General features: G+C 40.8%; 2 protein-coding genes across 2 annotated transcripts; both read left to right on the top strand.

Annotated features, from left to right (window-relative positions):
- The first annotated feature begins 7,114 nt into the window (after positions 1–7,114).
- Positions 7,115–10,855, top strand: si:ch73-90p23.1 (free fatty acid receptor 2). Its single transcript, XM_027027646.2, has 2 exons — positions 7,115–7,142; positions 8,303–10,855. The coding sequence occupies exon 2, from the start codon at positions 8,328–8,330 to the stop codon at positions 9,309–9,311; it is 984 nt and encodes a 327-aa protein (XP_026883447.1). The 5' UTR covers positions 7,115–7,142; positions 8,303–8,327; the 3' UTR covers positions 9,312–10,855.
- A 6,138-nt stretch (positions 10,856–16,993) lies between these two features.
- On the top strand, positions 16,994–17,971 carry LOC113588463 (free fatty acid receptor 2). The gene has a single exon (XM_027027647.2). The coding sequence runs from the start codon at positions 16,994–16,996 to the stop codon at positions 17,969–17,971; it is 978 nt and encodes a 325-aa protein (XP_026883448.2).
- The last annotated feature ends 7,726 nt before the right edge of the window (positions 17,972–25,697 follow it).

Below are 25,697 nucleotides of genomic sequence, written 5' to 3'. Positions count from 1 at the left end.
ACTCCACTGAAAGTAAAGGCTTTTTCTGGAATTTATCCATCTGTTCACCTGCAAACTTTTTTTTTTATTTTTATTTTTTGCATTTTCACTGTGTTATAAGGGGCAGGTGAACGTTGTGCCACTTTAAAAAAAAAGGGCATTTGAAGGAGACATCACGGTGGTGAGTGCTTGCACAGAAGTATCAGGGATAGAGATTCCTCCATCACAGACATGTTTCCACTCTCCTATAGCATCCATGTTGCTCATGTAGCCATGTGGTTTAGGCCCATTTTTGCTCTTGGGGATCTGGATAAATTAGCTTCACCACCTCATGGTGCACAGTGCAGACAAGCATGCTGATAACCTGAGCTATTCTAGTAGCTAGGGCACACACAAGCTTTCTTGCAATTATGCAGTAGCTTGCGTACTTTGTGCTCTTGAAAAACCATACATAAGGTCATAACTTAAAATTTTAAAAATGTTCTAGGCACCAAAATTAGGCAGGTTGAACAAGTATTGAAAACAACAGGTTCACAGTCACAACCTTGTAAGCAGACTTCCACATGTAGAACAATCATATGACACAATAGCAGCACCTCCTAGGTGAGGTGCTGCACTGACGACATTCACACGAGGCTAGGCTATGCAGTGAAGTCTTGGTTTGTCACTGCGGTTTGTGCTTTTACTACAGTCATAAAGAAGACCCTCTACCTGTGCTGTGTTGGACTGAGTGATCAGTGTCAGAGATGGCAGGGAAACATAATGAGTAGCTATTGGCTGATGCTACTTCGAGTGCAGTGAATGCTTTTTGACATTAGACATCATTCGAACAGTTAGGAGATGCATTTACATACATGCGCACTATGTTGTGTTGTAGTGAATATCAAATATTGATAGAGGTCTGTGCTCTCAAGTATCAGGTAACTCCTAATTTTCCCTCATGGACATTCCAGGGCTTAGAGATGCTTGGATTTAAAAGAATTTCAATGGTGAATAAATAAACTGCTTTTTGTATTTGGTTGAAATAGTTGCTGTTGTCATTTTTGTTTTCACACCCGACTTATTAAAGATGGTAGCAGCTATTAATCAGCCATATTAGCTTACATGCATAACTAGCTAACGGAATACCTCATTTTTCTATAGCGAATGTGTCTGGTATAGCTTGTTATTAACCTTGAAAATTCACGCATAGCAAGTAATTACTAAAGCTTTAAACTACTGTTGCTATAGACACAAGCAGCTCTAGTGGCAGGACTCTCATCTGAGTCTTTATTTTAATTAGAATTATTTCTTATATTACTTATTATTAGAATTATTATTATTATTGTCTTTTTTTAACCCTCACAGTGGGAATTTTAGAAAATAACCTCTGCAATTGAACCCAGAATTGGAACATCACTGTAATGACGATGACAAACGCTGATAAGGTTGAGGAGCCTGCTTGAGGGTCCCATAAAGGATACAGATGGAGAGTGTAGCAGTGAGGAACCAAGTTGAGAGCAGTTCATGAAGGAGATGAGCCTGAACGCAGAGTCTGAGGGATGAGGCAACCACTCTGAGAAAAAAGACCTCACTGGGCTGCTCGTTTTCCCATCCTAATCTCCTTTCTACCAGTGATTTTTAATTTTCTTTTTTTTTTTTCTGTTCTCTTAGTTCATTTGAGGAAGTTCTTTTACCTTGTGTGAAATTCAAATACAATTGTTATATGCATGTGATTTACCGTGTATTTAATGTTTCAAGGTCAGCAGTTTCATGCATCTTTCACAGGTATTCATGTAAGTGGTTGAAGGTTTGGTTAAAGGACTGGTAAGATTGTGAGCAGCTACGACTGATTAACGTTCCAGAAAGGTTTCAACAAGATTGTCAAGGTCATTGATTGCTTTGAAGTATTAAAAAAGGGAATGGGCCCTGAAAGATCACGCACCCACATAATTATCATACAAATCCCCAAACACCATCAAGCATTTAATAGCAATAACATCACATCCACTGACACCTTAGATTTTTGAAATACAGAAGTCAAGAATTTGAATAACAAATTGCAGGGGAGAAAAATTCTATATTCAGTGGTAGGTTTTAGTCTCAATATCATGTAGCAACAATTTAGTCTAGAGAGTAAAATTAGCCAACGCTAACAACATCTAGGTTACTAATACTAATTTCACTCTGTATGGACACAGAACAAAAGAGTATCATTTCAGTAAGCTTGAACCAATCAACAGTCTCTGATGGGACCTTGGTTAAGAGACACAGTGTCATTTATACTATATTATTAAGAGGTTAGATTCCTGAAACATATTTGTTTAATAAACTACACATTATTTTAATAACTAACTATTTAAAGCCCCAGAGAACCTAACTCTGCGTTTTCTTTCTAACCGGCTTAATCTTGCTCACAAAGTGTGCCCTATGACTGCTGTTTCATAATCATGCAAATGACCAATTTAATTTGCCAGAAATTCTTCCCTATTGTTTGATGACACTTATATAAGCTTTATGTAAACACATAATAAGGGGAAATCTAATGCTGGAACTTCAACACTATTTACAAAATTCTCATTCATTTGTTCGTACATTTATGGTGGTAGGGTTCTGATTCTTTCTGCTGTGGCCATTTATTCAGCTCTATGCTCTAGAAGTGTTACAGACTAAAAGTCTGTGACAATGATCTGTCCATCAGAAATTGCTCATTGTAATTTGAGGGCTGTGTCCAGACTGTTCTCAGCTAGGACTGAGTTTGGTTGGTTTCTGAGAAGTGTTTTATTACATTTCTGTTGTGCTTTTTTTTTTTTTTTTTTTTTTTTTTAATGAGAATTTGCTGATTATTATATAACACTCATGTTTAGTATCAAACATCAGCTAAATTCCATAAATATCAAACAAACACTTAATATTCTGCAACATATTCCCTGGGTCTTTAACAGTGTTGTGTTGTTAAACCGACATATATATGCATCAGATGTACTTGTTGCTTACTGTTGGGATCTAACTTGGGTTCAACCAGGTATTTGATTCAGTTTGCTGCTGTAAACATTGCAGAGCTCTTCATCATTGCACAATGGTCCACACTCTGATTGAAGGGTCCAATGAGAGCAGTGCTCATTAGCATACAAAATCACCACCCACTACATGACCTTTTCTTCTCACAGAAGAAAATGTACGGTACAAAAGCTGTATTAAGAGCATTTTTTGCTACTAATTACAGACATTTTCCAAAGGGAAACTGTGAAAATAATAAATTGTCTTCTGGAGCCCACTCCCACTCACTCACACATAACCCAACAAAAGAAATATTAAAATAAACTGTTGCTGGTCTGAATCGTGGCTGGGGTATTGTGTGGCCAAAACTAAAATGTCTGTTTTACTTAATGAAAAAATAAATAAAAGGAGAAGAGTACCTGATAGCATGTTTGTTTAGTTTGGCCTTTGACTCGGAGCATCTTCCTGGTGTGAAACTATGCATGGCATCAGAGAACATGCTTTTTTCTTGCCCTCATTAGCAGATATTGTAGAGATCTGACCTGCAACACAATAATTGTCCACTGGGTGCAGACACGAGGCCGCCTATAACGTGCTGTCAGGCTTCTTACCCCCAGGCTGCCTGGCTTAGGGCAGAGTCAGTTGCACAGCCACAAGTAATAAATGCAAACTCTAATCCCGTGGACCAGAGTGTCCCCCTGACACCTGGATGTGGAAACTTTGTTTCTGTCTGTTGTTAGCGTCACACTGCTGGTCCTGAGCAAGACAGTGGACGCTGGTGTGATAACCTCTACTGTTCTCTTCATGTACCCTCATGCACCACCAGCAGCTGCCGAATCATGTGGCCCCGGGCTGTCCCCTCCTAGTGTCCAGCAGCATGTCTTTTCCTTCTAGCCAATCCATTTAGGAACATGGCTGGCCTTTCATGGCCAGACTATGTGGAGTATTGTCCGGTCAGACTAGCTTCTGGCCCTTCTGCAGTCACTCTTGCTGGCTGCCTCCAGTTACCTTTTCTGCTGCACATCTCTCCAGCTGCAAAAAAGCCCAGACTGGACGACTGAATTGAACAACTAAATTAAACTTATTTCTAGATATTTTTATCTAGATTTTTATTATTTGGCTCTTTCTAGGTTTTAAGTTAATTAAGTTAGTTTCACCATATTGCAAGTTATTTCACCATATTGGCAGTTTTTCTTGTTTTAAGTGTTTATGCCTTAGGCGGCATGGTGGCACAGTGGCACAGTGGTTAGGGCTACTGCCTCAAAACTCCACTGAGTTCGATTGCTGGCCTGGCATAAAGTGACATCTGCTGTGTGGAGTTTGCATGTTCTCCCTGGGCCTGCATGGATTTCCTCCAGGTACTTTGGTTTCTACCCATAATAAAAAGACATGCTAGGTCAATTGCTGTCTCGAAACTGGCTGTGTGGGTCTACCTGCATGTACCCTGTGATGGACTGCTGTCCTGTCTGGGGTAGGTTCCTGCCTCATACCCTTAGAACAGACATTAGCTGCCAGGATATGTGCCCTGTGACCCTGATTTAGATCAAGTGGTTTAGAAGATGATTAAATGCTAAATCTTAAAATAAACCAAGATTATTGATTTTATTGGATACTTTTTTACTTGATACAGCTGCATACAGTAAGCACAGTAAGCCCCTACCCATTTACATTTGCCGAATTTTGAGGCTATTGTTTGTCAGTATCTTAGCTGTGGTTTAGAGTTTAAGATGAGTTTAAAGTGGAAGAGGTCATGTGTATTTTTACATTAGATAATTATATTCTGCTTGTGGTTAAATGGATACCTGCATGTTCAGCTAAACCCATTTGTTCTCATTTAAAAATTACTGCAGGTAGAGGTGAATTTATGTGAGGTTTATTAAACTCAATATGTGCACAGTTTAATTAAGCTCAGTAACAGGATAAATGTTGTGCAGCACTGTCACTTCTCCAGTATCAGAGGGAAAGGAAAATTCTTTCCCTAACAGATTTAAAGTGATGACGTCTCCCCCTGGTGATGTTCTGAAAGGCAGGAGTGGTAGACTGTGCATTAGCAAAGTGAACTAGTGGTGCGGCATCATTCAATCTGAGGGAGCTGTGAAAGATGACTGCCAACCTCCCCAGCGACTCCTCGTCAGCTGGAGAAGATGCACTGGGCTGAACGGATCTTCACTGGACATTACACTGTCCATCTGGGTTGTGCCCTGTAGGTGGCATCAAGGGCAACCATCAGAACAACGGACATTGTACCTTCATAGTTAAAAACCCATGAGGATGCAGAGGCATCCATATTAACATGCTTGCTTTGTGTTGCAACAACACAGTAGGCAAGTCCCTTATGCCAGTGGCAATCTTCCTAATCATTGGGAGTGGGCACGTATTACCACACCAATTTATTTTGTTGAATTTTCTTTCTCTTTTGTTTATTTAATATCTCACATCTAAACAAGTGCTCTTCTACTTCACAGAATTGCAACATTCCTGATGATGCAAATCAGAGCTTGTACCAAACAAGACTGGGACTTCAACTTGACAAGTTGACAGGTACAGCATAATTAATTGTGATGTGACATGACTTGACAGGAGAGCGAGGCGTGAGTGCAGGTTGGAAGCAGATTTATTAGATAAACAAAGAAAAAACGTTTAAACAATGCAAAACGGTCCATAGTCGACATGCGGAAAAGAGCCAGGTGCCTCCATGAAGGCTAATACGAAGCACTGGTGGTAGGATCCATTGGGAATAATGATAGGAAACAGGTGAGGGCTCTCAATCAATAAGTGTGTGATTGAGAGCGGGGAAATGGTTAGAAGGTGTGATTGGTGCTTGTGTGTGTGTGTGTGTGTGTCTTCCTGAAAAGGTGCATCTCATTAATGTAGTAATATGTTTATATTTGAATTCATTCTGAAAGTTAATTAGAACATGCCACTGAGGCGTGTCACCAGGGTTCCTTGGATAACCACAAGCTGACCTATAGTTGACCTTTCTCAGCCATCATCTCCCTACCACTATGTTTACCATCTGGCAGCAGACAGGGTGGTTCGAAGTTATCCTTTGGCTTCACCTAGCATATACATACCTGGGTGCAGGGGAAGAGTCCTACTGATGACTTCCTCAGTCCTATCTACACTGAATCAGGGGCAGGATTTGAAGGTATATATAATGAATAGGGTTTCACTGACTGAATTTCACTACAAAAGGCTGATCTGAATTGCGGTTGTATCCTTGTAGAATGAATGAAATCATGCATTCCAGAAGCCTATGTGCAGAACCAGGCCTCCAACACAGTGCTAAGCTAGTGAAAAGGATTAAAAATGTGAAGGACTGGCAGCCAGAGAAAAGGTGGATTAGATCTATTGTACTGTCATGCTAAACAAAACTAAAATTCATGCTACCAAAAATAAATAAATAAATGCTGGATCTAGGTCAGCTGGCTAAGAAACAAGCCCTTGTAATATTAGAGATAAAAGTTATTTAACAATGCATCCGAGATAAAAAGGGTAGTGAAAATGACCTGTTCAATAAGGGTAGCTGGTATTGGGCTAAATAGGACCAAAAATTACACAAGAGTTAAACATTTCAATGTTGCACCATATAATACAACCAGGAGTTTCACTACAAAAAATTGCTGACTTTTTTTTTGCTGATAGCACAATACTGAAGGTTTCAACAAAATGATCATTGATTGCAAAAAAGAAATAAATAAATTACTTAAAAAACATAATGAAACATTGACCATTTCAAGTGGCATCTGCACACTGTATATGTGCATTTCCCAAAAAATAATGTGCTTTTTCCTTAGGTTTGTGTTCACTTAGTGGTTTGATATGGACAGCAGGTATTTTTTCCACATAACCTCATATACAACATTCATGTATTAAAAATACATATTATGTGTATTAATACATATCATGTGTATTAAAAGTAATTTACAATAATTATAGAGTACCCTGTAATACATTTGAGGTTTCTAAATGTACTCGAGTCCATGAATCTAACTCTACATTTGCTTAATATTGAGTAAAATTGATGAGGAAAAAATATAACATGATGCATCAGGGCATATAACAGGAAGTGGGTTTCTGTCTTGCATGTGTCATCGCCGTTCGTCACTGCAGTGCTGCTATATAAAGCGCTACATGCCTCTTTGAATATGTTGGTCACAAGGTTACCACACACACTTACAAAGGTAAGAGTTATATTAGGATTTGAAATGATATATGATGATGATATATGTCTTAGAACCGAATGTTCCAAGCTCATTTAGTTATTCAACTTAATGTTTATTACACAGTAACTACCCTGTATTATTTATTAATATTCAAAGTAATATGAAAAGTATATAGTTATAAGAGTGATGAGTGAGAGTCCAGACCCAGCAGATTGTAAAAGCTCTTAATGTAATTCAGTATCTTGCAGAGACTTTTCTGAAAAATATTTTAATTTTACTATTAAGTGATTTAAGATTATTAGTCAATCCAGAAGCCCTGAAGCGCTTCCTTTAATATTTGTATCATGTAACGTAGTGAATTCCCTCTTTAATGGAAACATTTTTCAGATATTTGTGGGTTATATTTAGCGCAAAAAATCCAATACTTCAAAAATTTACATTATGCCATTTCCTTCTCATGAGATCAGCAAGCGTGTGTGTGCTTTAATGCCTGCTTGATCAAAATGCCCAAAGGCAGACAGGCTATGGTTTACCCAAAGACAGGCCATGAACCAAGTGGAATTCTGAATGGGAAATCTTTGTGCCTAATGGAGGGATTAAAGGGTTTTTGTTTAAATACAAATGTGACTATATAAATCACCAACAGCACTTGGTAATTCATGTTGACTCGTGTGTGTATTTTCACTGCCTGAGTGCGACTAATTTGCTGTCATTTAGTACACGAGCATTTTTCTCTCACCAGCTGGAGTGTCTGTAACTGCTCTGAAACTTAAAAAACATACATGATAGAAAAAAAATCTAAAAACCGTTCCAATTTCAGCATAAAGAGTAAAAGTTCAAATTTTGTTGCCCAATGTCATCTGAATGGGGTGTGGAGGCAGTCAGTTTGTTATGACAGACTTTGTCACCACTATACCATGCCACTAAAAAGACAATTTCTCAGTTAATATTGGCTTTTAGTTGTAGGGTGTTTAGTGGAAGTAATACAAAATTTAGAACACATTATTTAGCACAAATATAATACTGTAACAGAGCAAGCTGCTTTTAATAGACCTATAAATAAGAATTTGAATTTTAAAAGTAGTCAACCAACATTGGTCACACATCAGCATAATATTCCAATTGTGAAATGAAACTGTCAGGGGTACGACTTCCTAACAAAAGATTTGTTTTTACAGATAACCACTGAGCTAAAAAGGAACCATGCTGTGGACACCAAGCCTCAGAGACCTGGTCCTGGCGGTGTACAGTATTACACTGATCACTGGCCTCCCTGCCAACCTGTTGGCTCTCTACACCTTCATTCGAAAGGTGAGGATGAACGCCACCCCCATCGACGTGCTCCTCCTCAGCCTCACCATCTCCGACCTCATCTTTCTCTTCTTCCTCCCCTTCCGCATGAAAGAGGCGGCCGACATGAAATGGACAATAAGCTACTTCCTCTGCCCTCTTTCCGGATTTATCTTCTACACCAGCATATACAACAGCACCTTCCTCCTAACAGCCGTCAGTGTGGAGCGTTACATGGGAGTGGCCTTCCCCATCAAGTACAAACTCAAGAGGCACCCCCGGAATGCAGTGATAGCAAGTGTTATCTTCTGTGTGGTTTCCATGGCGCACTGCAGTATTGTCTACTTTATGCAGTACTATGACCACACCAACAGCACCGTCCTTGACCCGTCCAAGCGGAATACCTGCTATGAAGACTTCAGTGATGAACAGTTAACAATCCTTCTGCCTGTGCGTTTGGAGCTGTTCTTAGTGCTTTTCTTAATCCCTTTTATGATCTGCTGCTTCTGCTACATCAACTTCATCCTCATCCTCTCCCGGCTGCCCAACATTAGTTCCAAGAAGCGTTTCAGGGCCATTGGGCTCTCTGTGTTTACCCTCCTAGTCTTCATCATCTGTTTCATGCCCTACAATGTGTCCCATATAGTGGGTTTCATTGGCTGGTACAGTCCCAGCTGGAGAGTGTACGCACTGCTCACCAGCACCTTCAACGCCTGCTTGGACCCCTTCATCTTCTATTTCTCCTCTGCAGCACTCCGGGGGACATTCAACCACTTCATACGAGGACTTGTCAAAAGGACGAACCTGTCCTGCTGCCAGAGAGCTCGCAACTTTCCCCAGTTAACCTGCATGACTACCGAGGAGAGCACACAGAGCTCCAATGACAGTTCCCGCTAGACTCCACAGCTATCAGAGTACAGGACTGCAAACAGGTGTAGATCTCCGATCTACGTGATTGTCTCTGGCAGTGTGAGGATCAATTCCACAGCTGTTGGCAGGACAGTAAAGACCAGTCTAGCTTTGCCCTTCCACCTTTCGGTGTCTGAGCACCATTCATTCATTGAGATCAATCCAATGCTTATTGTTGGTGGAGGTACAACTATTACGCTGTACCTGTGAATTTCTGATAAAGAGCCCATGGAACAGTAGAACATGGCGCTTGCTTGCATCTTACCGTCTGTGCCACTGTTTAACCTTAATGCCAGATGGAAGGGATATGGTGCCTTACTCTTAAAGAACTCTGCTGGGACTTGAATTTCATAGCCATACACACCACAGTGTGCAAAAACCTCACTATCAGTTTCACCAAGGCATTATTACAGAAGTATTTTCCTGCATTTAGTTCTCACTCTGTTCAACAACTTTTAGACTGAATGTGTATTCAGTTTTATTTATTCCTTATCCGTTTTATATGATCCTTTACTACAGCTTATTGTACTGAAAAAATCCAAGATGTATTTATGAAATATCTGCGCTGCTTTGTATTATGCGTGCTAAATGAGGTATACATATTTAAACGTGTATAATTCTGCATAGAAATCATTCTACGCAAATGGATTCTTACTGCATGAATAGCCTTTGAGATTAAATGTCAAGATCAGAAGGCTCAAATTGAGGAACAGAAGGCAAACTGATTGCAACAGTTCACAGCTCACACTGCACTGTGGAAACCACAGACTCTGACTCCAACAGCAGCAACATACTTCATGTGGGTATATATACACTGGGGGAAGAGAAACAATACATTAGGTTTACTAAATTTAATTGTGAACATTGGTTTCACATTAATTGTTTGCTTTAGCAGAGTTCTGCACATTGGTGTTGTTTGAACAACTGCAGGTTTGAATGATGGTTTATTCAAGAGCAAACTCATCGAGGAAATGAAATGAGCTACTAATAGTGACTCATTTCCCTTTTTTGTGTGTATCACTACTTTTACTTGCTAGTAACATACAAATAAATGAGTGCATTGCAGTTCATTTGAAGTATTTTATTTAAGGTCAGCCAGAAACAAGATTAATGTAATATTAACATTATAATCTAATGATTTATTATAAGATATTAGAATATGACCGGTGTGCTAGTTCCCTGTATTTTGCACGTTGCAGCATGTCGTACTGTTTGTCAAAAGGCTCAGAAATACATATAAAACATATTAATATAGATAATTTTAATCACAACAATTTATTTAAAATAATTTTCATTTTATATTTTTAATTATTTATTCTCAAAACAATTAAAATATAAGGAAAGTCATCTCTGGATAGAATTTGCTGTCTTAAATGTGTTTTGATACATGTTTATACCCTTAGTCTTGAGGGTGAGTGCTTGAATAAAACTAGCTTTTGTAAACTAGGAATCTGCTTTTGTACTCATTCTATTTTGTGTCACATTTCTGATGTCTAGGTGTGTATGACTAGTATAGACAAATTTACAGTGGCTGAGAAAACCTACAAAACCTGAGACACTACAAATTAAAAATGCTACAAAATTGGAAAATTTAAACTTGGAAACTGCATTGCACATATACAATAGAAATCAAGCAATTTAAAAACTTTCCTTTCTCCTGTGACATGAAAACCAAGAATCAGCATTTAACAAACAAACAAACAAACAAACAAACAAACAATTTACCAAACCCGATTTACCTTCAAAATAAACTCAGGATAACTTAAAGTCGTAAGTTACTCTTATGTACAGTAAAAGATTGCACAGTGACATACCGTTTTTGAATGTCTGATTCACAGGAGTGCAACATGTATTTATAAAGTGCAAAACCACACAATCCACACCTACTAGAATAGTTCTGAAACTCAATCATGTGACTGCTGGTAAAAGCTCAGGTCACAAGAATGTACTCTGCTACAGACACATTTATGCCACTTTCACTTACAAACAGTAAAGCGTTTTTGTGAGAAATGGTAACTTGATAACATTTCTTGAAATATTTTAAACCATGCCTGCAGTTATTGGGGAATATTCAAGTTACATCTCTGTCTATATTTTTTTTTACTTGCAATAGCTTGTCCACAGGTTCCTAGGGCCCTGGAGGTCAAAGGCCTTGGACACTGGCCACTTTGACCTGTTCCATCACCCATCCCAGCATGCAGTAGTTTTCATTTGGGATCTGCCTGAAGGCAGAAACACCGAGCTTCCATTACTGGTGGGGCTGTTGTCCTTGACTGTCCTGTGGATCTTATAAATGTGTCTCTCCTCATTGAAATGACTGATGTGGTGGAGTGACATTCTGATGCTCCTTTAGGTTGTGGCTCTATAACCAAATCATCAGTCAAAGCTATGGTCAAAGCTCTTAGTCACAACCCTTCAGCATGGCCCCCTAGTCAAATATCTTGCAAATCCTATGTCAATCTACAATGTGATTGGCCGACATGTTCTCAGTTATTCTTTCGTCTAAATTTATGAGGCCCTCTCAGACCCTGTCAGCTCCTGTCTCCTCTCTCGGTTGGCTCTCAGAGAGCTGACATTTTTCACTTGCTCTATCTCTTCCCCACTGATGTGCCCTGAGTGACTTTATTAGGTACACCTACTTTATTGCTGTACCTAATGGGCGGAAATACATTTTATTGCCAGTAATAAGTGGTCATCCACCACCCCTGACACTGTGAACGTTGTACTGCAAAGTCACATGGCTGACTGTACTGGAGTCCTGTACCCTGCGATCACTGTATTAACCTTTACTGGCCTACATCATCAGTGACCTGCTTGTGAATAAAGGCCAGGTAGGAGCTGGGAGCCTTTAATGTACACATGTATTTGTGAAACTACCCTGGGTCAGGGGAAGAGGAAGGACAAGGGACATGCATGGATACACAGCTCCTACTTTAATCCTATTTATATGTTTAACAAAACAAAACAAAACAAAACAAAGGTGCCACTAGGAAGCAGTTTCGCTACGGTTTTCTGCTTTCCGGTGTCTTTTTGCTTTTCAGTGATCTCCCGCCTGGCTCTGTGTTGGCTCTCTCTGAACGTTGCCTGAATATAAAATATAATGTCTGAATATTTTTATTTTATGAATGTATACATAAGTGTGTGTCTCTGAAGAAGAATCTAGGGATTAAAGCACTATGCTTGCACAGCTGATGAAGAACCTCTGTCAGCACAGAGGCAATAATAATGACAGCAGAAGATCAAACACTAAACACTAGGTCAGAATCAAATTAGAAAAACAGTTAGACATGACTTGTATACTAAGCACGTGAATGAAGGCCTAGGAGCCAAAACGTCTGTATTTTATCCATGAGCCAAATAAATACATTGTACACTATATGAGTGCTGTCTGACTGCTTTTCTAATTTGCATGGGGGTGTGTGCTGTTCTCACTTGCCTCCTGAAATCTATTACTGGCATTTGTTTTGTTTTGCTGAAGTAGCCCTGGGGGCCTCCAAAATGAAAAAAGAGTGGAGATGAAATGTGGTCATTGATCATGACTAACTGAGAGCACTTTGAATGATAATCCAAACTCCAATTACAGACTGCGGTATTAAAACCAAAACTACAAAGCCAGTTTAATGGGGATGACTGCATTGAATGCCAAACTGAAGTTGCCATGCACCATTCTCGTATAACTACCTATATTCTTCAAGCGCGTTAGGGCTAAGTAGAGAACAGTGGAGATTGCATCCTCTATGGATCTGTGTGCATGCTCTGCACTCTACCTAAGAGAAGCATATTCAGGCAGGCCTGGCAGCAGTCTCTGATGTACTGGAGGTCCAGCCTTTCGAAATGTTTCATTATGACATAGCTAAGTGCCACAGGGCCAAGCAGCTCCGCACACATGAAACCACATTCTGCTTGGTACTGGGAATGCGGTAGCTGTCTTGGAGCAGGTAAATACAGTTGTTTGTCAGAGTGATGTATTGGATCTGTCGGTGAGGACATCCAGGTGTTCTTGAGGTGCTCTGCCAGGGACGTGACAAGGAGTGGAGGATTTTTGTGTGTTGGATCTAAATTGAATCCTCCTCACTTCAACTGGGGACAGTTTATGTGGCAGCTGTAATGGCTGCATCTCAGTTAAGCAGATCAAAACAAGCAAAAAGCCTAAACCTGTCCAAGGGACACCTCACAAATATAATCTTTTATAATCTGTTATCATCTTGATTGTTATTTATTGCCACGTCTTTAGGATTATAGCTGGTATTAAGACTCACAGTCTCTGTCCATGCTGCTTTAATCTAACGCTTCCTGCCAGTGTGGATGTGGCAGCGTTCTACTAATAATGGAGAATTTGGAAAGTTATGACGAGGATTATGCATTGCATTGCTCTGTGTAATGCATGTCATCTGATCCAAGTGCAGCTTTTTTTCTTTAACTCTTAATATTGGTGCTTTCTGTCTGGGAAGTACTCAAGTACTTATATCACTGGGTAGTGTAATGAGCTGCAGGATTCATGTGCAATGTAGCGTAATTGAAAAAAACACAGAACCCACAGACCGAAGAGAAGTCATAAGCGGGGGAAAAACATGATTATCTAAACAGCAGGCAGAACGAGACGTTGTCTGATCTGAGAAAAGGCCAGAACATTGAACAGAACATTGTGGGGCTAGTAGTCAGTCCATGATTAGCTGCAGGTGCCAGTGATTAGTGCGCCGACGTTGAGTGTGGAAAAGGGCGTGGGTGTGGGCACGACACGTGACATTCAGACAATGGCCTTCCACAAACCCCTTCACAAGATGGGTGAAGGCGAGCCAAAGACAGGATTAGCACACAAATATTTTCTTTGAAGAACGCTTCCTGCTAAGATGAGATGTCTAAAGGTAGTGCCAGTTATTATTAGCTGATAGCAATCTAGCTTAAGATTTGGAAAATAATGTTTTGTTTAGATGTTCACTTTTGGGAGCTGCAGGTTTGCTGCCATTTCTAACAATCAAAAATGTTTTATGAATTTGCGCTCATATTGATTTTATTTTCTAATTACAGATATGCTAAATAAATATTTTTGTCATCTCAAATGTTTTATAGTACACACAAAATAAATAACAAAAAAATAAATAATAAGAATCCATTTGAAACCTCAACCCCTTTTTCCAGTCCACCCAAATGCAGAAATCCCTAAGGAAACCTTTAAAATTCTAAGAGTGTTAGTATGTGTGCTGTACAACATTGTGAAATACCTGCATTTCTGACAGCCCTTATATGGTTGAGATTGGGGTTTTCCAGCATGAGCTACTGAATAAATCATAGCCCTGCAGCCTGGACTGTGGCAGAGAATGCTGAACTGATTTATCAGCTCACTAGTCCCACTTTAGCAAACATGGGCAGAAGGAAGTGCTGGGAAATACACCCGGCTCATGGGTCATGTGGTTGGTTTTGAAAGGGTACTGCCTTTATACTGAGTGTGAGAGGTGCACCAGAGAAGAACAGTCTGATTACACACACACACACACACACACACACACACACACACACACACACACACACACACACACACACACACACACACACACACACACACACACACACACACACACACCCTTCTTCCCCTCCCTTGAATTTTACTAAGCAAAGACTCCTACACAGCTGAAGATATATAAATGCAGATAAGACTGGGACTTCTTGAGACTACTGATCTGCACTCATTTCAACCCCTCCGCCTTTGACTCAGTTACTCCCTTCAAACGCAAGAACACACTGGCAATGGTTTTCACGGAAATCGTTTGTAGGGAATCTGGGCGAGTATCTGGCTCAGGTGTATTAATTTTCCATTATCCATGCTGCATATTGGGCAGTGAGAGTAAACAGTGAGGCGTGGAAAGCAGCAGATAGAGCCTCACCTTCAATGAACAGAAGCAGTGTCAACAAGGGCTCACAGAGATCTGCGATCTCCAGCTGGAGTGGGATGGGATATTGGTAGATAAGCACTGCTTCTAATGTCAGCTGTAGTTCCTCACAAGACTAAAACATTCGATAATCACAGAATTCAAGGAGTTTCTATATTACAGAAATCTTTACCTTTTTTTTTTTTTTTTTGCTTGCGCAACTTGGTGACGTTCTCCTCTTGCTGGAATGAAGGCCTCCTACGGTCAGTACTGTCATAGTTTTTAAAAATGGGAAAAGCTGAGTAATGCTCTTGTCTTATAATCCACTATGAAAGTGCAATTCATTGTTATACTGGTTCCATTCAAGATGTAACACAGCTGTGGTGCAGACATTAGAGAAGGTAAGACAGGAAACAGATGCTACGATGTGTTGTTTTCTGGATTGGCCTTTACCTTAATAATTATTTGGGGACATGGAGACAATTCTGCAAAATGGATTTTTAAGTAAGATTGCAAACAGGATGCAGCAGATTGCTCTGTATTACATGTCAGTCAAGATGCTCAGTTTACACTATCTTACAGAGGAGTGAATGTTATGTTAATTTTATGTATTAAATGTATATGGTATGTTTATGTCCATGACAATGTCTGTGTTACCATGGAAAGGGAACCTTTTAAGTTATTGGTTATGCATTAAGTGATTAATTATGTACCATATTTAAGGACCAAAACTATCAGTGTATTATAGGCTACACACAGTTTTCTAGACATAGGCAATATGTGGTTACTGTCCAGATTTTAGAATGAGTATAACCTGCTGATATGGAAAATATGTTATTATTACCAAAGTCAGCTAGTCAGTACTAAAACTAAAATCTTTTTTATGAGGCTCATTCAACTAACTACTTCACCATTGTCATGGATATTCACATGGATAAAAAAGGTCCAAGAACTCTCTCTGTATCATTCAGGTGTGTGTGTGTGTGTGTGTGTGTGTGTGTGTGTGTGAGTGTGTGTATATATATATATATATATATATATATATATAAATTATAAGCCTTAAGATAAAAAAGAATTTGAATTAAGCCTTTTACAACTTTAGGATTGCCTATACATGTATTTATTTATTTATTTTTTGTCAGTTGCTTACAAAAGAAGATTTATTAGATTTGCAAATTAGTGTTTAGAATCTGAGTACCATTTCTACAGTTAGATTTCAGTCTTTTCTGTCCCCATTTGCAGCTTGGTTTCCCTGGCAAAGCCACAATGATCTGTAGACATGCGTCTCTTCTCTAATTTGAAAAGATGATGCTTGGTGAGCAGTAGAACGTGTTGCTGCATCAGCCAACTGCGGTTCTGTAATACAGTAAAGAATACCAAGGATGATATGAAACCACTACATTCATCCACCAGGGATTCAGGGTCCTGGCAGTTTGCTTTACTACTGAGAGACTTTTACAGCAGTACTACAAACATATTTGGCAGCTTTCCACAATCCACACGGGTTATAACTAGAAACGCACCCACATTTATCAGAACTGAGACGGAAATGGCAAAACGGCACAAACTTTGTTTTAAATGATAATGAACTTCAAAATATCTTACGCAGCATCAATGGCATTCCATTGCGGGAAACAATGAATTGTTTTTAATAACTATTCTTCAACTTTACATGTACATTCAACTTTAAATCTCAAAACAGTAGTATTTGACAGGGTAGGATAATTTTTCTCCTTTTCATGCTTTTCAGCCAAGGTAAGATGAAGAGTTTTCTGCAGCTGACTGCACAGGAAAAGCAGCACAATGCAAGAGTGTGAGCCCTCTCTCTGCCTCTCCGTATACGCCATCACGTTCATTACTGGCTTCCCCTCCAACGTTCTGGCCTTTTACACGTTTGGCCGTAAGGTGTGGAAAAAGCCCGCACCCATCGACATCCTCCTCCTCAACCTCACCATCTCTGACCTGCTCTTCTTGGTCTTCTTGCCATTTAAGATGCAGGAGGTGGCCAACGGCATGATTTGGGATATGCCCTATTTCCTGTGTCCGCTGTTCGGATTCGTCTTCTACATGACCATCTACAACAGCACCTTTTTCCTGACGGCTGTGAGTGTGGAACGCTACTTGGGAGTGGCCTATCCGATCCGCCACTCGCTGTGGCGCCGGCCCATCTACGCCGTGGTTGCCAGCATCTTCCTCTGGATGCTGTCCTTCCTCCACCTCAGCATCGTTTACATCATGCCCTACTACGACCCGGCCGGGATCATCTCGCCGCCGAGGAACGTGTGCTACGAGGAGTTCTCTGAGGCTCAGCTGCACATCCTGCTTCCTGTGCGGCTGGAGCTGTGCGTCGTGCTCTTCTGCATCCCACTCCTCATCTGCTGCTTCTGCTATGCGGGCTTCGTGCGCGTCCTCTCCCGCCTGCCCAACATCGGGCGCCGGCGCCGGATGCGGGCAATAGGGCTGGCCGTGGGAACGCTGCTGGTGTTTGCCATCTGTTTCGGGCCCTACAACCTCTCGCATGTGGTGGGCTATGTGATGGGCAAGAGCCCTGGCTGGAGGGACCAGGCATTGCTGCTCAGCACCTTCAATGCCTGCCTGGACCCGCTCATCTTCTACCTGTCCTCAGCCGCCGTTCGCCGGGCACTGGGCAACATGGCACGGGGTGTCCAGAGTAAGTTGAAGGCGGGGATCTGTGCCCGAAACCACCAGAGACCCAGGGAGAGCCCTGACGAGACTGTGAAAAGCCCATTCCCCAAACCAGCTGAGATCAATGCCTTCTGAAAAAAAAACCCTAGCGTTAGAACAGGAAACAGCTGCACTGTTTGTGTTTTCGCATGCTGGTGTGGCCTGGCTCTGCTTAATTAAGGTCTCTGCACTTCCTGCATAGATTAACAGACAGGACACAGATTCCACATGCAGGCTTTATTGGACTCCCGAATGAGGAGAAACATTAACGTGGGCCAACTGTGCACACACGAGGACTTTGTATTGTGTGCTTGCATACAGAAGGACTGTGTGTTTGCGAATGTCCACCTGATTATATTTTGCTTTGGCTGTAAAGATGTACACCAGGCATATTGGGTACTGGGGGAATAATGCCCTATCTTGATCTTAACCCACACAAACAGGCTAGTCAGGATGATTCAGTGGAGATTAGTCACGCAAACCACAGATTGCTCATTGTGAAAGATAATAGGTCTGTAGTACCAGGGAAGATTTTGGTCAATAGAATCATCCTTCACCTGCTCTCATGTTAGTAGTTTAAAGTAGCAAAAAGAACTCTGTAGCAAAAAGAACAATAGGTGGCCAATTGGATAGTGACATTGCTGTTCCTGATAGGATATTACATGAAAAACAAAAGTAAAAGGAGATTAATGTGAATGTGAGTGTTAGGCAGAGAGAGATGGTGTTAGTGTAAATGTGAGTGTTAGTGTAAATGTGAGCGTTAGGCAGAGAGAGATGGTGCTAGTGTAAATGTGAGTGTTAGGCAGAGAGAAATGGTGTTAGTGTAAATGTGAGTGTTAGGCAGAGAGAGATAGTGTTAGTGTAAATGTGAGTGTTAGGCAGAAAATATGGTGTTAGTGCAAATGTGAGTGTTAGTGTAAATGTGAGTGTTAGGCAGAGAGAGATGTGACTGTTAGTGTGAATCTGAGTGAGAGAAATATCCTAAATGGCTTTCAAAATACATAGTTTATACATTCATTGTTTCAGGCTATTTCATGACATTATGTCAGTCATACCGCAACAGAAAACAAAATCAATAAGGACAGAACATCTAACAATTTAACATTATACCTAATCCTATCAAAATTATTAAAATCTTTAAAACACTGAGGATTGATTATCTTGTCAACTCAGAAATTGCCAAATAACCAAAAATAGCAATTCTAAATGTCTAAACTGAAATTAACTGTCATTTATTTAATGTGTTTATTGCAATGTAAGACCACGGCAGCAACGGTACACTGCTGATTGTGTTGCATGCTATCCCTTTTCAGGAAGGTGTCATAAAATCTTTATAGTATATTTCCTTCTCACACTTAATCATTTTACTCTAACTATAGATCTCCCTATGGTATCCTGTTGTTGCTATGATTTATAAACAAAAATTTGTGTAAGGTTATTGTCTCGGTACCTAATCCTCTGCTGTGTGTGTGTGTGTGTGTGTGTGTGTGTGTGTGTGTGTGTGTGTGTGTGTGTGAATATACTCCCATAAATACATGTTGGGAGAAATAAATGAGGTTTGGCTCCATGCTTCATTGTGTATCAAACATCCAAAGGTGGTTTATATAATTTATTATGTCTTGTAGCATTTGAAATTCCAAATCCAGTTAATAAAAAGATAATGTACAGTGAAGTAATGTTTAACAAAAGTGGTTGTCACAATATTTTAAGATGTATCCTTTTTTTCTTAAGTCTGCATATCCTGAAGTGTGCAGGCTTTCATGCTAATTGTTTTCATTTGTATAAAGCGATACATTGAGTATATTGTGTATCACTGTTGAGAGACTTATTCTCTTTAAATGTATGATCCATATAGACCATAATACCAGCAATTCCAAAACAATGTTGGATGTGTTTTTATTATTCTGTGCTCTGCATTCCTTCTCCTAATGTAAATATGAACCCTAAAACTCATAAGTGTTCAAAAATGTTATTGACCCAGCTTTCCTGGAAAACACACACATGTATTCATGAGTTCTTTCGTTAGTCTGTTTATACCCATGTGTTGATGTGTGTCTGTGTCTCATTTGCATATGTCTTGTTCATTTGCATATACCGTGTTTGTTTGCGTGGGTGCAGAGGTGGCTGGGGCCTAGGACTTGTTCATGGAAGATAGTAACTGCTGGCCTGCAGCTTGTTTTTAAACCTCAGCTTCATTTTAGAATGATTTTGATTTCTTACCTCACAGCAGTACAAGTCCTGCATGGCAGCGAACAGCAGCATCACCTGGCCTCTGTAAATCAGGGCCAAGCACTTGCATTTTATAATGTATTAGTTCAACATTAGATGCGCCCCATCAGGACCTTTTACTGCTGAGACCTACTCACCCAAAGTGATGAATACTATAGCAATTCCATGTTTATTCCATGGAAAACTATAGCAATGTTTAAAGAAAATATTTGTAAAGTGATTGATAGCTAAGGAAAGCAGTAACAGTTATGTTTCTGGACTCATTTTAAGCCTAGACTGAATTACACACCAAATGTATCAAGTGTGGAGACCCTCCACTGCAAAATCCTTCATAGTCCAAGCCTAGGTGCTATCAGGATCAGAGCTCATGGCTTGGGTAGATTCAGATGTGTGGTACTATCAGGATCAGAGCAGGTGGCTTCGGTAGACCCAGGTGTGTAGTACTGTCAGGTGGTCTCTGCATGGGTTTTCATCAATAAACTGACACAGTGTCAGAAAAGGGCAACTGTCTGTTTTATAAGGAAAACATTGTGTTTCTAGCTAGTGACTCCCTGAACACCCCTAGGTTGTGGGGTTTCCTTGGCTTAGTCAACATGATCCAGGTATTTCTTGGTAGGCTGGAGAAATTGTAAAATGGAGCAAATACTGTCAGAATATAGGACTGCGTTATCGATCTTTGATTGGGCACATCTCCCCCTAAGAGTAGAATTTATCCTCTCTCTGTACCAGAAATCAACGTCCTGGAAAGGCCCATCGATGAGGTGCTTAAACTAGGATCTATAAAACCGTCTGCCTCTCCTGCTGCAGCAGATTTTTTATGGAGAAAATACTGTGGCCTAAGACCATGTATGGATTACTGTGCGCTAAATGCTGTAACCATTAAATATAGCCCTAGCTCTAGTCCCAGGCTGCTTGAGCAGCTCTGAGATGCCCTCCTTCTTTTTTTAACAAAACTTATCCAGGGTACATCTTTTCAACTTATCTGCATCCATGAGCGTGACAAACGGACAACAGGTTTTGTGACCACTAGCGGGCACTAAGAGTACCTTGCTATGCAGCATCCCCTAGCATCCTCTAGTATCCCCTCTGTTTTCCAAGCTTTTGTGAATGAGGTATTGAGAGGCATGATTCAGAACTGGCTCATCGCATATATGAGATAATACTCTGATTTATCCTACTATGACCAAGCATATCCAGCATGTCAGACAGGCACTCCAAACTCTCCTTGGAAACAATCCGCAGTGGTGAACGAGACCGCAACCATTAAAAACAACGACAGCTTTTATTTTGAATTTCTGCAAACGTTTTATTAGAGACTTCAGTACCATTGCCATGCCTTTGAAACTGCAAAACTCTGAACTGGAACGAAGCTGTGACATCTGCCTTCACAGCCCTTTCTCTATTTGCCTCCAAAGCTTTCAGAATCCAGATCCTTCAGTCCTGTTTGTAGTAGTGGTTGTAGCATCCGTCCTGGCTGTGGGAGCTTTATTGTCCCAACACACTGGCACGGTGTTCTATTTCTATCCATGGGCCTTTTTCTTTCATATGGTCAGCAACACAGAAAGGAATTACAATGTGCAAAATGAAGAACTCAGCCATGAAAGTAGAATTTTAAAAAGTGGCATCACTGGTTAGAGGCCTTCTGACAGAGGCACAAAGATCACTTCACACATCTGCAAAACCTTCTGTTCTCTCCTAAACATCTATGTAAGCTCAATCTCTGGCTACCAAATATGGTAACCAAGAGATCAGATAGGCACCTATGTTTGTACTGTAGCAGGTCCCAAAATGACTGGAGCAAATATATTCAATGGGCTGAATATGAATTGATCTGTCTAGTTAGTTCATCCACTGGTTTGACCCCATTTTTGTGCATGCTAGGTTTCCAGTCCCCTTTATTCCCTTGCTCAGGTGAACCCAGCAATGTGTGAATGAGTTTATTAGGAGTGAGCAGACATGAGAGGCAGCGCATGCCAGGTTACAAAGGGCCATACAGCATCAAAAGCTCCAGGTGGACAAGCAGCAGAGACCCGTTCCAATATGGTCATCTGGTTTGGCTCTTGACGCAGGACCTTTAAATCAGACCAAAAAATGAAGTCCTTATTATCACGGCACAGGAGAGAATAAGGATGCAGGAGTGGAGACAGAGCTCTCATTTTAATCTGCAGCAAAGCTCTGTGAGGAAAGTCCCTGTCTACTGATGGAGAAGTCAAAGTCTAAATAGGTTACTATCAACAAGATGCAGGTGCAACCGATTTTAATTACCCAGTGGTTCACCTGAGGTGTCTCTCCGTGTCTTCGACAAAGCTTGGTCACTACCCTGCTGCCACAAGGTCTATTTATAATTCAGTTAACATCTGCTAACACCTGGGTTCAGTTGCCTGTCTCCCCATATTTGTCTTTCCTTAAAACTACCTTCTCTTCCTCCCAGGTAACCTCCCCTCCTGTGGATGTCAGTGGCCTTCTGGCTTTCATAATGCTGGATTCCAGGATTCCAGTGTTTTCATGATCCTAGATTCTATGTTTCATATCAGTGGTTGTTCTATATGGTGGAAGAATACAGCCTGGAAGAGCATGTATGGATTATCATGGACAAATGGACACACCATCATGGACTATGATCTCTGATTTGTTATTCCCAATTGTGAGTTGTGGTGGCCCTGGGATCTGGTGGCATTGGGATCTGGTGACGTTGGGAACCACTAATCAGGGGAGCGGATACATGGCTTCTGTCAGTAATGGGCTCAGAATTATGTTGGTTGAGAGGATTATAATGTGTGTACTCAACCCTTAGACAACTTGGAGACTAGATATTACCACTACCATAGCAATGTAGCATTTGATAACTATATATAGGTTAAGCCCCATTAGTAGGTAAATGATTCCAAATGTTTTGCTCACTATGGTAGGGTCCTCTGTTCTAGAGTAACCTACTGTTTCTGGGTTTGCTCCATTCATGGTGTTTGTAAGGTTTTTTTTGGTTTTTCAATTTCTCAGGTGAAGCTGAATTATTTCTGTGAGCTGCCCTGGAGTGACTGAAAATGATAAACTAAGAACAAGTTGAGGTTTAATTCTGAAGCTTCCTTTGTGGTAACCCTCCACATATTGCAGTAATTCATGTTAACTGACTTTGCTTGAGGCTGCTCTTTGGTGACTTGCAAGATGTTGAGCTCTTTGCAGTAAAATCATGCACTCACAAATAAACATGACCCAAATTGTTGTAATCTGCAACTGAGCTACAGCAATATTTCTTAAGCAGACCTCCTCCTGTAGATTCCATCTTCACATTAGTTCCAAACATAATCTAGTGTTTAAACTCTCTTGAGGACTTCAAGATTAGCATGATCAGATGAGGTAGGCTGGTGTTAAAACTAAACTCTTTTGAATGGTACATCACCAAGAGCAAAGATGGACACCCACCCTATAGCTAAGATAAGGCCATTTTCACACCATTTCTTACCCAGGACAATTAGCTGGATTCAGTTCACCCTCTCATGCATCCGCGTAAGCACTACTCTGCAATTATGGCGATAGTTATAGCGTGGAAATCACCAGAGAAATGTTGTCCTCCCCCAGCCAGACCCAGCTGCTTTGCTCTGATAGGACAAGCTCTGCTTTGATAGGATAAGCTCTGCTCTGATTGGACAAGCTCTGGTGTGATAGGATAAGCGCTACTCTGATAGGACAAGCTCTGCCTTTTCCCCTGATCTTGTGTCTTTTGACCAAGGCTCCGTGTAATTTCTACCCTGCGCTTTCTCTGTACAGGGCAGTGCGATGCACTCTCCTCCCTCCTCCCTCCACCATCTGCTGGGCTGGAGATGCTACAGGCTTCCTCCTCTCCACCCTCACTGACACCAGAGAGAGTAAAGGCCTTTTAGATGGGCCTTACACCGACCAGAATGCTTAGAGACCAAACAAAAACCATTTTTTAACAAGGCTTAGAGATCGCTGCATATTTGCTGAACAGTTTGAAACACAGGCACAGTGTTCAATGGCATTCGGATCCTCCCATGTGTCCTGCCGCTAAACTAGTCTTCCTCCGCTGACACGCTATAGGTCATGTGATGGCTTTTCATCATATTAACGTAGAGGAGGGAAGTTTTTTGGCAGATCACGGTCTGAATATGAGCTGCGATGCTTCGCTGGTCACGATTGCGTGTGTATACGGCTGTTTGCAGGTGTCCTCGTGCTCTCTTGTGTTTCAGGGAGTTCTTGGTATGGTGAGACGTCCTGTAGGAGAACAAGTGCGAGTGCACTTTCACTCAAAGGCGATCTCATTAGAAACGGCCCTGACTGCTTCACTTAGGGCTCATTCAGCCATGTCTGAAAACGATTCACTCCGTCAGTGGAAATGAACAGCAGAGCTATGCCACGCACAGCCCTTATGAAAGACCATCACTGTGCTCTTGGCTCTGTGTGCTTGGAGTTCTAGGCCTTCAGACAAAGCTTTATGAACCCTGGTGTTGAATTCTAACCACACATTACCAAGTCCAATATATGTAATATATGCTGCTATTTCTGGTTTCAGGTGTGAAGAATATGTAGACTCTGGTTTCCTTGTATTCATGGCCAGACTGATGTGGTTTTAAGCTCCTATAACAATGACTCAGAAGAGAAAGGAGCCATCGACTTGGAGGCCTAGGCTACAGGAAGAGTACAGGTGAACAGGATGAGAGAAGGCTTCGTAACTGCTCTAGAGACCAAACAACATTCAGAAAACAGAAAGCTTTTCTGGTGAAAGCAAACCCTAGTGTTTTATTTACAATTAGGACAAATATTTTGGATGAAATTGGAGCCAAATCATCGGACCCATTAAAATTCATCCTGTGTAATGTATATTTTAGTAAAAGAGAGAAAATTGCTTCTTGGCATGTTTTGCATCTTGCACACTGATCTATAATAACTCCTAGATCAGTAATCTTGCAGTGACTGCATTCTTCTCTTTATAGTAGTCTGACTCATCCATTTCAGTGCAATACTGACTTATTTGCTGTTGCTAAGCTCACCGCCATGTTTTTGCTTCTTTATATAGCACACAGTTTGAATTTAACACACCTAATGCTTTGGCTACAGCTTATATTATTCCTTAATTTTTCGGCCTCAATGTAGATGAAAATCCACTTAAAGTGAGCAGATTGAAGCATGTATGTTTAATCAGACCAGTAGAGGAGAGGCATCCAGCTTTCTTCTCAAACAGGTCATATTTGATCATCTGGAGGCTGGGTGCCTGCAGCTGATTGGCCAGCACACCAGAAGGAAGCTTAACGTGGATAGTTGACAAACAGATTTATGACAGATGGATGACAGACCCGAGAGCACAAGACAGAGGATATTTGGGCCAAAAGCTACCTGGGGTCTTCTCCATTCGCTGGCAGGAATAAAATCCTTATGGGAGAGAGTTGTGAAAGTTTGATTTTTGCACAAACATTAGTTTGAGAAGACAAGAATTGTGAGAAATGGCATTCTTGGCATTCAGGGTGCAGTTAACCCTTTTACAAGCAACTTTGCACTGAAAATGTGCAAAGATCAATTATGTGCATTTAGTTTTACTAAGGCATTACCTGTTTTCAACAAATAGGAGCAGTTATAATGT

This window comes from Electrophorus electricus, chromosome 5 (assembly GCF_013358815.1).
Source record: "Electrophorus electricus isolate fEleEle1 chromosome 5, fEleEle1.pri, whole genome shotgun sequence".
Classification (NCBI taxonomy): Eukaryota; Metazoa; Chordata; class Actinopteri; order Gymnotiformes; family Gymnotidae; genus Electrophorus; species Electrophorus electricus.
The sequence above is the reverse complement of the archived record's forward strand: the minus strand, read 5'-3'. Positions and strand labels throughout refer to the sequence as shown.

Coding starts and splice junctions, on each gene's coding strand:
- LOC113588463 (XM_027027647.2), top strand. CDS start 16,994: ATGCAAGAGTGTGAGCCCTCTCTCTGCCTCTCCGTATACGCCATCACG.
- si:ch73-90p23.1 (XM_027027646.2), top strand. CDS start 8,328: ATGCTGTGGACACCAAGCCTCAGAGACCTGGTCCTGGCGGTGTACAGT.